General features: G+C 45.5%; 1 protein-coding gene across 1 annotated transcript in view; it reads right to left on the reverse strand.

Annotated features, from left to right (window-relative positions):
• The window catches only part of LOC142017806 (uncharacterized), a 232,334-nt gene that overhangs the window by 195,029 nt on the left and 23,195 nt on the right, over positions 1 to 14,110 (reverse strand). Inside the window, exon 2 of the mRNA XM_075003079.1 lies at positions 803 to 924. Within this exon, the coding sequence (XP_074859180.1) occupies positions 803 to 924 (122 nt within the window). The remainder of the gene's footprint in view (positions 1 to 802; positions 925 to 14,110) is intronic.

The following is a 14,110-nucleotide window of genomic DNA, read 5'->3' on the forward strand; positions in this document are numbered from 1 at the left end:
AGTCCTGATATATAATACTTTTAGAATGCAATCTTTCGCGGACAAAAGCCTTGCCTCTGCTTTTTTTTTTTTTTTTTACTTTGGTGCCTGGTAAACTATTTTCAATACAGAAAAAAACCATACTCATAAAATAATGAAGGATAAAAGCAATTATAATAAATGGGAAATGTCACATTGTGTTTTCTAGTGTGGCTAATGATCCTGCTCACATTTTTGGAAAGTCAGAAAATACATGAAATCTAAACCTTACCTATAACTTTGCAGCAGTTTGAACTATGGGGAAAACTGAATCCAGCCCCTTCATATATCTCAGGCTTGTGAGCATACCAACCCATTCTGACAAAATACTCACCATATCTGCTTCAACTAAAGCAAGAGCCACAGAACCTCTTCAAAATCAACATCTTGTTCTTACTGTGTAGTCCACAGTGCACAAAATCATAATGGTTTCAAACTGTTGACTCCCTGGATCTGGTCTTACAAGGTGCTGTAAAGTAATGAACACCCTGAATTCATACTGAAACTAATGGGAACAGAGGTACATAGCACCTGATAGGATTTTCTCAGAATCTTGGGGGACGTGGTCCTGGGTCTGTAAATGATCTGACACCTGGAAGTTTTAAAATGCCACCATCTTTTCTCACCCTCCAATTGAGGGTGTAACCATATATTTGTAAAAACTTTATAAAACACAAATACAACCAACGAAAGCTCACCATAACAGCACACCAACACAGGGTGCACTGTGCAGTGTGAAAGGCAATCTAAGCTAGAAGAGAATATTTTGCATTAGTTCTCCCACCTTTTGTATCCAGGTTAACACACACTTCTGGTGAGCAATCAAGTTTTTGCAGTCACAGAAGCGCAGCAGTGCGTCACGACCCATCTCGTCTCCTTCTCGACAGATAAAGCATTCTTTTGACTCTAATTAAAAAGATTAATAAAGTAAGAGAACATCAGGTTTGCATCAATCATGGCCCATGTGGTTCTTATTATTGCAATTAAAAGTTATCTCCTCAAAATTGTTGGATGAAAGTGCCATGGTCTGCAATTGAAAACACATTGTAGGGAGTTTTCAAACTTATTCTAGTTTAAACAGTCAAATTTAAGCAACATTTTGTGAATATACTGTGTTCAAAAGGGTCCTTAAAGGCAATCGGTAAGGAAAAAAATAGATGTCTGTCCCATGAAACACCCTTATAAAGAACGTGCATTGAGCATCTTAGAGCTTTTTGTTTCAAAAAAGAATGAGCATCTGGGGCCTAATTTTTGAAAGTGCATCATCACAGCCTCTGATATTGAAGGGGTAATTTAGAGTTCTGGCCTGCAGGGTGTTGAGGCCTTAAACTTGTACCAACATCCCTGGGAATTGAGTGCCCAATAATTCTTAGGAGCACTCAGCACTATTCATGACTGAGTCTTTATGTGCTTAAAGTTTTTGTACCTGACCAGTCAAATATTTAGCTGGTGCACACTGGCTATGTTCATGTCAGCAGAGTCTAGTCAATTACATCAGTAGAGAATTTAATCCTTAGATTTTCTCATCCAAACTGTGGCACCCACCAAAATGTGGATTTGTACACAACAGTTATATTTGCAAGGATAAATTAACTATTTTTGCATGTGCAAAATCTTGGGTGTATAAAACAGTGCAATCCAAATGCACATAAATTAAATTAAAACTTCAGGTGCAATTTTTGGAAGCCTGGCTCCTTATGACTTTCTTCGAAGTATGTTACGGTTCAGAATTCTGCAGCAATGCATAGCTTTAATGACAGGATGATTAAAGTTTGTTAGCATACTCTGATGGCTTTGTTAAACTTTCTTTGCATAAGCCAGCTTTTTTGTTTTTTAAAACTGCAGCTCTTGTATTTGGCAATGAATGCAACAACTTCATAGAATTCAGCTAAAAACATCCGAAATGAAAATTCAGGCACTACTTTGTGAACTAGGTTTGCTTGAAGCCATTTAAATAAGAATTTTGAACATTGGGAAAGAGATCTCTTTTCCAGAAACAAGAGGGAAGAAAACAAAACAATTCTTAATATGTAATCTAAAAAAAATCAAGAAAAAATCCAATAGATATCACAGAGGAAATACTTGGATTTTTGTGAAATGGATGATAAAAGACACCTGCCACCTTTATGTCCACTGAAGGCTGCGCATAATTTTGCCTTTTCTGCTTTCTGAAAAATAGCCATCCCCTCACATTCTCTGTGCTGCTCCTGGGGCAGCGGGACAAAGGCAGTGGGGATTTACGTGACAAAATGAAAGCCAACAATTTCAATATACTCAAACACCTTTTAAGAAAGAGCAACAGTCACCACACATCTGAGGTCAATGTGGTATTTAAAGAACAATCATTTATGGAAAAAGGAAACAGGAGCCAAGCAGAGAAAATACACCTATTGCATGGTACAGGGAATGCATGAGGAAATTCAGACACTACGTGCAAGTAGAACCCTCTTTGCAATTGCTGCAATGAACACAAGTGGTTTGCTCAAACCCTTGTCTCTTTCACTCAAACACTTGTCTCTGCACAGTGCACCAGTGTTCCAATACATGATATTATGCCACATATCTTGCCTCCACAACAAATATATGTTTATCAAAGAATGTATTGAAAAGCAAAGTCGTGATACCTGATGTCTGACAAAAAGCCTGGTTACGCCTAATACAGAGGTTCAATTGTTCAAGAACAGTTAAAAGGGATTCATTTGATGCTGCAAGCTGTCCAGCACCTGTAGTACTGTGCTGAGGGTATGTCTATAATCACTGTGGGTTCAACATGCTGCAATCAATCCACTGGAGATCGATTTTACAGCATCAGTGAAGATGTCTGGGCTTGGCCGTTGACTGTAGCACTCTGCTGCCACTTGGAGTAAGGGATGTCAGCGTGAACCCTAAAAGCCCCGAGCTACACCTTGGAACAAAGTCGATGCTGATATGTTGATTACATCTATGCTGATGGTGCGGCTAGAATTGCATATCTGGGATTGACTTTGATCGTTAGTATAGACCACGTCTAAGTAAGTGGTCATGCAAATACAAGCTTCCTGGGGATACACAGTACTTTTGACTTCCACTCAGAACTTTGTAAATTCTAAGAAACTTTTAGAGATGTGGATATATGTTACATTCTCAGTGGGGGCATTTCCTTCCCCTTTCTATACCATCTGCCACCTTCAGGAATACATCTCCTTTTTGAGCTGTATATCCATACTGAAGGATGAAAAGCTAACTCAGTGTTTATCCCTCAAACAAGAGTAGGAATGGGTAACCCAATTAATAAGAAAATTCCTAAGTAGTGCAAGCTTTGGCCTTTGATCCTGAGGAAGAAAGGGGGAGTAAGAATTCCTTTCATAATCAGCGCAGGCCACCTGGACCCTTTTCTATCCTTGGTCTTAGGAATTATACTTGGGGAAAAACTACGGAATGGGCCTTCAAGAATTTATAGGTGATTTTTATTTGGCTTTAAAGTCTAGAGAGAGTCAAAGTGAATGTAATTTACAACATTTGCATGCACTTCACACAAATAACTTTCTAGATTCATATCTATTCTTCAACACTCTCTTGCTACCAAATTCAGCAGTGACATGTAATTTGGATTTCCATTTTCTCATTTAGTCTGTATGTGTGTATGTGCCTTGTTCAAGTTGGGGGTGCAAGTATCTAATGGAATTTTAACCAGATACGTGAGAGTTATGGTCTAAAATGAAGTGGCTGATTCTTATATATAATAAAACCCGATATAGACAGAGCTTTAAAAAAAAAAAAGAGGTGCCTGTACTCATTCCCTGACTGCGGGCAGGGGGACCCTACAGCCCTGCAACTGGGAGGAATCTGGGGCATAGAGCCCTGCTGGCAGCATCAGACATGGTGGTATGAAAAAAGCACTAAATATATACAAAAAAAAAGATATTTATTAAGAGAAATTATGCTGGTTTAGTTAGCATGCCATGTATCTTTGTCTGATACAGGCTGCATGCAAGTACAGGCAATCACCAGTTTTTTATGAATGTAAAGAGTTCAGCATAGCGGGAAGTTACTATATAAATAACGTAAGAGTGGCCATACTGGGTCAGACCAAAGATTCATCTAGCCTAGTATCCTGTGGCACCCCAGAGGGAATGGTCATCAAGTGATCCATCCCCTGTCAACCATTCCCAGCTTGTAGCAAACAGAGGCTAAGGACATCGAAGTTCTCCCTATCCACCATTTCCCAAAGAGCTCTCTGAAGGTTAAACTATGCTTTTTCTTCCTATTGCTCTTTAGCCAGAGCATCAGTAATTAAGCACACCATGATCAAGGACCTCAAAGCAAACTTAGATGTTTCCTAGTAACAGAGAGAAAGCTGTGCTAGTCTGCATACTATCAAAACAAAAAAGCAGTCAAGCAGCACTTTACAGACTAACAAAATAATTTAATAGGTGAGCTTTCGTGGGACAGACCCACTTCTCGTTGGTCTGAAGAAGTGGGTCTGTCCCAGGAAAGCTCACCTAATAAATTATTTTGTTTGTCTTTAAAGTGCTACTTGACAGCTCTTTTGCTTTGTTAGCTGCTTCCGTGCTTTCTTCAGGCAGTCTTGAAAAACGTCTAAAGCATGAGCTGCAGTGCTGACTAGATCAAGAGGGGGAACGTTCAGATTGAATGTTGTATGTTACAGTACTTAGCTTTTATTCACTTGAAACTGAGGCACGCTACAATCTGAAGCTTCAACCAGTTTCCTTCTCTGAGGCACAGACACCACATTGCTAAGCAACACAAAAAGTTATATGAATAAATGAGAAATAAATTTCACAATGTCAGGAATTCTAGAAGCAGTTTGAATTATGGAATTAGTGTGATGGCCTTTATGGTGATTATGGCCACACAATCCATACTAAAAAGTGCCTCATCTTTTATTGACTTCCCACTCTTTCCATTCTTTCGAAGAGCCAATCTGAAAAATCTGACTCTTCTTGGATTTAAAAAAAACGAACAAAAATCATATCCAAATCACTAGCCACATATGATAAGTGAACAGATGTAGATGGATTATACAGCTTCCAACCCAGAATACAGTGAGGTATATATACACAATATGGTTAGTGAGGTTGTCTCACCTTCTGGACCATCCACATATTTTATTTGTCAAATGGAGACATATGCTAACTAAAAGATTCGTTTGGACTGACGGTAGATTTCCCCCCCCCCCCCTTATTAACAACGAATGTAAAAAAAGAAATTGCTAGAAACCATTTGGTCACTGATCTGTGTTGCCATTGTTTGTGCAGCTGGAAAAATGGATGTCTCTATTTTCTTATGCTTAGCAAAGATGTAGCCAGCGTATAACAGAAAAGCGCATGCATACTTACTGCCACATCTCACTGCATGTGAGCCCCCACTCTCCACACCAAGAAGGTAATTGTAAGGAAATTATTGCAAGCACACTTTCCAATGACTTGCCTGTTAGAAAAACGACCTCAACTATTTATGCTAAATTGCTGGCACAGCCTATCGTGCAATAGAGTTCAGTCTAGACGCTGGAATGGCTCGCACAATGTGTTCTTGCTGAAATAAAATGTGACTGGTTAGCACGTGAAAAAGGAGGATGTTCCAACACATTTACTATTAGCCATGTGTGTATATTATTTATTAAGCACCCGGATTACACCTGTCATCCAAGACAAATAAAGACAGCCTCCACTAATACTGTATTCCATGTATTAAACACACATATAGAACAATATTTATTAAGCATGGCTGTTGAACTGAACAAGATGATCTCAGTTACCAGTATTCTCTGTAGGTTTGTGTACATGTACGGATCAAGACAAATACAGTTACAATCTAAGAAACAGGCCAAAGAAATCAAACATGCACTGGGAGATGCTGAGCAGAGTCATAGTTCAGACCATTAGTATTATTAATATTAATAGTTATGGAGTGGGAATGGTATACAGTTGATGGGAGTGAGTTAGTGCTTTTGAGCCACACAGAAATGGGTTTCCCATAAATATCATAAAAACTACACTGCAGCAGCACTGAGGGGATACTACTTCCGAAGTGGTGCAGAAGGTTTTGTAGCCACGCCACTTCTAATGGGCCAGATCCTCAGCTCATGAAGATCGGCAGTGTTCTATTTACTTCGACAGCCCAACACTGATTTACACCAGCTGAGAGTATGCACTGACGACTGCAACAGGACTCTCAGTGCAAAAGCCTTCACAGAACAATTAGATGATCTATAAAGAGAACTGACACACCAAGAAACTCGGAACTAAGTCTTCCGTGCCATCCATATTTCACTCCATGATGCATAAGTACATTGCTCAAGTGGTCTTGATAACACTCAAGCTGAACACTGAAATAAAGTCACAAGTCCTTACTCAGGGAAACCTCCCATTGACACCAAGGAGACCCACTACTGTTTTAAAAAAAAAATTGAGTGGGAAATGAAGGACTTTGCCAAGTAATCAGCCTGATACCTTAATTTATTAACTTTTGCCAATTTAAATCAAATCCCAGATGACAGTTCTCACCCTGCAATGGCTCCGGTACGGGTACTGGGCCGTGCTTGAAATTAGATGAGGAGCTAAACTGCACAGTTTGGATCTGGATGTAAATTTCCCTAAATATGATGGTGTTGGTGGTAAATAAGGGATTAAGGGTTCTGAAGTGATGTAGACTCCCTTTTATGTATCTAAACCTATAAAGCCAGCCCTTCAGCTGGCCTACACTGATGTAGCTCTGACATGAGTGAAAGATTTACACCAGCTGAGGATCTGGCCTATTATGGTATACAATCTCCACTGAATAATTTAACAATTCTAATATTAATAAGGTCAGGTATTAGGCCACAACTGAAAATACATTAAGGGAGGTGGAAAGGCTGTCACTTAACTGGACCCCAATGGTCAGAAAATTACTAATATGTGTAAGAAGAGAAAAATTGAGTCTCAAATAAATGTTATCCTTCATAATGTAAAATCACTTTGTAGTTGGGTGGGCTATGTTCAAAGGTCTCACGCTGGAAGCCTCTGAATTTTACCATTCCAACCCCAGAAGGAGTAGTGGAGAGGTCCTCCAAGCGGCCTAGAGTGGTTGTGAGGAAGCAATCCACGAAGTGGCTACTGAATAGCCAATCGGGGGCTAGGAAGGTCAGATAAATGGGGCTGGAGAAGAAAGAGGGCCAAAAGAGGCAGGAGAACGAAAGGGATCACCAGAACTGAAAAGATGCAGATACATCCAGCCAGAAGGGATGCTTGTGAGAAATGGGTACCAACTCTATTACATATCTTTAGCACCATGTTTACTTTGCTCTTTGAATTTAAACTCCTTTTCTGCACAGTGAAATTCAGACGCATGAGAATTTACCCTTATCTTCACTTTGTGGCATCTCTATTTCAATATTCCAAACTCAGCTATCATATATCCCACCAGTCCCCTACTGTGCATCTGTCCTTCAAACCTTAAGTACCTGTCCTCTCAAGCGCTACTGACACTGATCCCAATGAGTTTTATGCATGTAAATGCTATTATCTGCATAAACAAAAGACAGACCCTAATGCCTGCACATGCAGATGACAGTGTTCAAAAACAGTCCATGTGTCCTTGCATGCAAAATTATTCATGCACAGAGGATCTATAAAGGGTCCTTTGTCCCTCCAAGCTAAGACTGGGGAGAAGTCGCCAAGGATTGGAGTAGGTACAATTTCCTTGTAGGGCTGATTTCTAGACTACTTTAACCTCTGCACAAACCTGTAAAGGTTGGGCCACCCTTACATTCAGATTTATCAGATTCCCTTGGTCTTAGTTAAAAAGGGAGCATCCTTTCAGTCTAAACAGTAGAATATATAGAAAGAGAAAGTCCATCTCACAAGTACAGACTATCCACAATGTCTGAAAGACAATGCCAACACATCAGGTCACAGACACATGCAAGAAAATTTACCATTTATCCTTCTAAACTGACCCTCTCAGAGTGATTCATGTACCTCAAAGTGTCAACAAAGATTTATAAAAATACAGCCTTGTGTATGTAAGTGTGGTAAGTTTTTTTTCTTTAAAAACACTAAACCACAACATTTTAATCTTTATTCAGCCCCCCAAAAAAAATCAAAACAGAATTTTTTCTTTCACAAAACCAGAAACATTCTTGCTGGGCTGAGAACTTCTTATATGCCGAGTTTTGGCCTGAGGTTGAATTGTCAGCTATTAAAACTTCTCATGAAAGATATAAAATGGAAGCACTTATGCACCCTTCATTACAAAAGCACAACTAGCTATCCTGGATATTTTATATTTATTAGTATGCTCTCTCTTGCAAAGGCAACTAAAAATTGAATTTAGAACAGAATCGGTGTGCTATACATTTTATATAAAATACACATTTATATATGTACACATGCTATATTAACACTGCTATCACATATTGCATGAATCATTCCCTTAATAGCTTATGATTTATGCAGCTTGCCAGTAAAGAAGTGGGCCATGCCAGCCTTGAAAGCACTTTAGCTTGGTTGTTTTTAGTCACGAAGGACACATTGTCCTGTAATTATTCTGTCATTTCTTAAAAGGTGAAACGCTTAACAGGTTTGTGCTTTACGTGGTGTTATGTGTACATGTGAGTTTCTATCTGAACATGTCTTACAGGACTAGAATCATCATTCCAAGTTACTTTACAAAGAACTACATAGAACTGGACATCTTAAAAAATGTTACATATCCTTAGTGTTTTCGTGGATTGTTTCAGAGGTGGGAAGCCAGGACAGAACAGCATTGGGCAAAATCAAAGGAAGCATTAATACACTCCAGTTACAGGCCTGCTTTATGAAATATACAACTGCATAGAAGTGCCACTTTCCGTTTTGATCCTGTCAGTAATGCAACGTCTTCTTGTACCATTTAACAGGGACAGTATCTGCAAAATGTGCAACTTTAAACAATTATGCAAATTTTAAAGTAATGGATGGAGAGAAAAACTAACAGGCGATTCCGAGATTAATCAGTGATTCCAGGCTCCGCCTGCAACAATTCAGTAAAATGTGGGCTAACCTCAGTTCTAGCGGCTGAGAGGCAAGGCTTTTTCTTCTGCTTCAAATTAACTGGAGTTTTAGCTTATTTAAGAAAAATGTAAATGCTATGGCAATGCAAAGTTCCTTTTTCTCTACAAAAATCTGCCACACATTTTAAAGGACTAGCGCTGTGAAACATCATAGGATATTTCTTAGATAAGTCAGAATGAATATGTAGCGAGTTTAACATCAACTCTAAGCATGATACACAAATCACATGAATTACAAGAGTTATTTTTAACAAGTCCTGCTATGCCCAAGTTTTGCCTGCAGATCAGATAAGGGTATGAAACTAATGTAATACAGGTTGAACCTCTCTTGTCTGGCAATCTTGGGACCTGACCAGTGCTGGACAAGTGAATTTTTCGGACCATGGGAGGTCGGTGTTGTCTAGCATATCACCAACACTTTTGCTGCTTACTGGGCTCTTAGAAGACATTTAGGAGTAAATTACAGCTAAATAACAGCAGAGAACACTGAGGGCGTGTCTACACTACAAAGAAATTTCAAAAGAGGGAACATCAAAAAGCAAAATCAAAATAAGGGATTTCGAAATATCGCGGCTACACACACAAAACGGATCGCTGTACCGATCCGCTATTTCGAAAGAACACCCTCCATTTTTCGAAAGAGAGCATCCACACAGGAATGTGGGCTCTTTTGAAATAAGCAGCCGGGAAATATCACGCACGGGGTCACATGGCTGACAAGCCCTTCCAGGTCACACAGCCAGCAGCGCCTTTAAAGGGCCCCTCCCAAACACATACACCCTGACACACAGAGCCCAGCAGAGCAGTACACAGCACTGCGTGGACTCTGCACCAAGAACAATGAGAGGAGAATGAAGCAGCAGCAGCTGCCAGAGGCCGATGCTGCCACCCTCACTGGGACCCAGGTGGTCATTGCCATCCTGGGGCGTGGTGGAAGGCCTGGAGCCCACCTTCCCCCCAGACAGGGGTCCTGCAGGCCCTGGCAACAGGGCAACTGCTGTTCCCCATCCCGCCGTCCCCCACGGTGCCTCTGGAGCTACCCCAGCAGTGGGGACTGGTGGGACAGGCTGGTACTGGACCAGTGGGACGACGAAAGGTGACTCACAAACTTCAGGATGATGAAGCAGACATTTATGGAGCTGTCTCAGTGGCTCTCACCCGCCCTGCACCACGTGGACACCCGCATGCAGCCCGCGCTCCCAGTGGAGAAGTATGTGGGGGTCGCCCTCTGGAAGCTGGCCACCATGGACAGCCATCGATCAGTGAGGCACTAATTCGGGGTGGGCAAGGCCACCATGGGAGCTGTCCTCCTGAAGGCAGGTCAGACAAGGGCCTAACACCCTCCCCAGGAAGGGGCAGGGGGCCTCCGGGTGGGGGGGCCTGCAGGGGCCGAGGAGCCCCCGATGTGCAGGCCCACATGTCAGTGCCCCCTTACAGGTGGTCCAGACCATCAACCACCTCCTCCTGCGGAGGGTCGTCCGCTTCGGCAACCTGGACGACACCATGGCGGGATTCGCAGCCCTCGGATTCCTGAACTGCTTTGGCGCGCTCGATGGCATGCACATAGCTATCCGCGCCCCAGACCATAGCGCAGGAAGCTATACAAACCGCAAGGGGTACCACTTAGTGGTGCTTCAAGCACTCGTCAATGCCCGGGGCCAGTTTACTGACATATGCATTGGCTGGTCCAGTTGAGCCCATGATGCACGGGTACTCCACAACTCCTGGCTGGGGCGGTGCATGGAGGAGGGCCCAGGAGCTCCCCTTGTGGGACACAGCAATGCCACCCTGTATAGTGGCAGATGGGGTGTACCCATTACAGCCATGGCTGATGCGCCCCTACACTGGGCACACCACCGCCAGCCAGGACTTTTTTAACAATCACCTGAACCATGCCTACAACACTGTTGAGCGGGCCTTTGGATGCCTCAAGGGGTGTTTCCGACGCCTCAACACACGGCTGGACATCAGCCTGCCCAATGTCCCTGGGGTGGTCGTGGCCTGTTGTGCTCTGCACAATTTGGTGGAGGGTAAGCAGGAGTACTACATGCCTGGGTGGGCTGTGGACCGCAGCCCTGGCTATGAGCAGCTGCCCACGGCCCCATGCTGCCAGGCACACCGTGAGGGGGTTAGGGTCCGGGAAGCCCTCAGGGAGGCCTTCAAGCGGGAGCCACGCTGACCTCCACCTGGCACATGGTTCACACCCACCCTGCAGCACAGCCCACCCCCCACTACACACAGGGGACACTGGGGTGCACAAAAGGGTTTATTAACTGGGGACTAATGATATGTAAACAAACAGCTGTTGACCAATGGCGTGGGGGTCTTCCTATTGGGGCTAGATATGGGGGGAACTGGGGAAGAACTATATACAATGGGGTAGGGGCATGCCCCCATGTCAGGGGCCACAGACTTGGGCAGGCCTAGTCCCCCACAGGGGTGGAGGGGCAAGATCCCCGGCGGGTACGGGTGCCCCTGCCGCCCCTGGTGCAGGGGCCCTGTCAGGGCTGGAAGGACGGGAAGGTAGGGCTGGCCAGGGGCTGAAGAATGGGGTGGGCCAGGGAGGGGATCCCCCTCCTGGCCGGCACTGGAGATCAGCCAGTGGCCCAGGGCAAGAAGGGTGGACTGGCTGAGGGTGGGTGGGATGAGGGCGATGTGTTCGGGGATGTCAGTGGGAGTGGGTTCATGGGCAACAGTGTGATCGGATTCAAGTGCAGTGGGGGGGCAGCTGGGGGGGCCGGCTAGGGTCTGGCTGTCGGAGGCCTGCGGCCACCTCGTCCCAGACCTCCCACTGCCAGGCCCTGTCTTCCTGCTCCATGAGCAGCCACTCCCGGAGCACTGCAGTCTGCTCCCAGATGGCTGTGGTGTGGGCCTCCGCCGCCTCCTGGGGGTCGTAGTGCCGCTGGCATCAGGCCCTCCGGGTCTGGCCAGGCGGCAGCCAGGGCAATGGGGAGGAGGGCTCTCCGGCTCCATCTGATGGTGGCGCGGGTGTGGTCCAGCCCTCAGAGGATGATGCTGTGGAGACACAAGGGGAGAGCGGCCACCTGTCAGTGCTGTCGCCTGGGCCAGGGGGCTCCGCACGCACCACCCCCGCCATCACCAGGCCATTCTCCGAGGTGGTGCCTCCCCTGCCAACCCCCCTTTGGGTCTCCCGTGTGCCCACCGGGACCCTGTCTATGGGGTGATTGCTGGCTGCAGCCTGGCCCCCACATCCCTCCCCAGTCGGGCAGGCTAGGGTGCTGTCCATGGGTGCAGGTGCTGGATGGTGCCATTCTTGGGTCTGGGACGGGGCAGGGTACCGTGGGATATGCCCCCCCCACCCAGGCTGCCCAATCCACCTGTCACGTACCTGGGGTTCCGGAGAACAGGTCCGGGGACACCGGCCTCGAGGGCACCTGGCTGAAGGTACCAGAGCTGACTGCGACAACCAACGGGCCCCCCTCCTCCGAGTCGCTCCCCAGCCCCGCAGGTGTGGTCTGGCTGGAGGGTCCCAGCTGCTCCAGCGGGTCTGTGTCCTGGTCGGTGTCCAGCCCGCACATGTCCACCACCACCGACGGCTCTGGGATGCCCTTCAGGCCAAGGAGCTGTTGCAGTGCCTGTTAGTGTGGGCACCTCAGGCCGGCCTTGGCCCCCGATCAGCTGTGGGCATCCTTGGCCCAGCTGTAGGCCTGCCTCAGCTCCCTTACTTTGGAGCGGACCTAAGCGGCTGTGTGCTGGGGGTGTCCCCACTTCCGCAGCCCCAGGGACAGCCGCTCGAAGGCAGCTGTGTTGCGGGACCTCCCTGTGTTGTGGAGCAGCACCTCTTTCTCCGCCCAGAGGCCAAGGAGGTATTTTACCTCGGCCTCCATCCAGGACGGGCCCCTCCTTCTCTGGCCCTGGCTCTCCTCCGGCGACCCCTTGGGTGGGGAAGAGGGGGCCTCCAGGGGTGCCCCAGAGTGCGGGGAGGCTCGCCATCCCACTGATGGGCTGGGTGGCACATCCATGTGGCTGCTGGAGCATGTATAGGGCTGAGCTCATGCTTCTCTAGCCCTGTGCAAGCTCTCAGCTTCCTGCACATGGTTTCCAGAGCCGTGCGGCTTTAAGGGGCTGGCCGAGGGACCATAGAGCCCCATCGGGGCTTGCTACTGCGTCTCCCGCGCTCCCTGGAGCCGCCACCATGGCGGACCCGCAATTTCAAAATTGCAGGCCTGGAGCATCTACACGTGCACTATTTCAAAATTTGATTTTGAAGAGGGCCACTCTTCCCAGTCCCTGATGGAAAGAGCGGTTTCAAAATTCAGGCCCGTTTTCGCCGAAAACAATTTTGAAAGAGGCTGTTGCGCGTGTAGATGCTTTCGCAGCCTCTTTCGAAATTGGGCCCACTTTCAAAATTAGTTTTGAAATAGAGTGCTAGTGTAGACGCACCCTGAGAATCAGAACTGTTAACTGGAAACAAATTTTATGGGACTACAGAAAGCCTGGCTGCACCCATGATAAACATTCATCCGGCTAACTAAAATCATGATGGACTACAGATCTTGCCAGACGAGAGTTCCGGATTAGAGCAGTTCAACCTGGAGTACATTGGATACTTGGGTATGGTGACCTGGCTTGGACAGAAAAATAATCAGCTCAGTTTGGATCAAAACTAAAACAGGACAGAATTTGAACCTCTGATATTTTATAAAATGTAGTAAAATTATTTTTTAAATCAAGATGGGTCAAATAAAACATTGGACCAGCACACTGCAAATTTTCGGAAAGCCCAGACATTGGTTCCAACTTTGTAGTTCAGGTCCATTTTTACTAAGTAAAAATACTGTGTGACAACTTGCTTTATTTATTGCAAAGCAGGGAAGGAAGCACAAACTACTTAATGCAAGAAGAGCCATTCTCATCATTAATTGACCAAAAATTCCACCCACCTCCTCAATGAGTGGAGGCATATGATGGAGCTGGCAGTGAATGGAGGACAGAGCATGGACCCTATGAAGTCTAAACTAGGTATGGAAATCCAGCCTCACAGACACTTAAGGTCTAGCCAATTACCTGCTTAGGCGACAAGGGTTTTTTTCTGAC

This window comes from Carettochelys insculpta, chromosome 9 (assembly GCF_033958435.1).
Source record: "Carettochelys insculpta isolate YL-2023 chromosome 9, ASM3395843v1, whole genome shotgun sequence".
Classification (NCBI taxonomy): Eukaryota; Metazoa; Chordata; order Testudines; family Carettochelyidae; genus Carettochelys; species Carettochelys insculpta.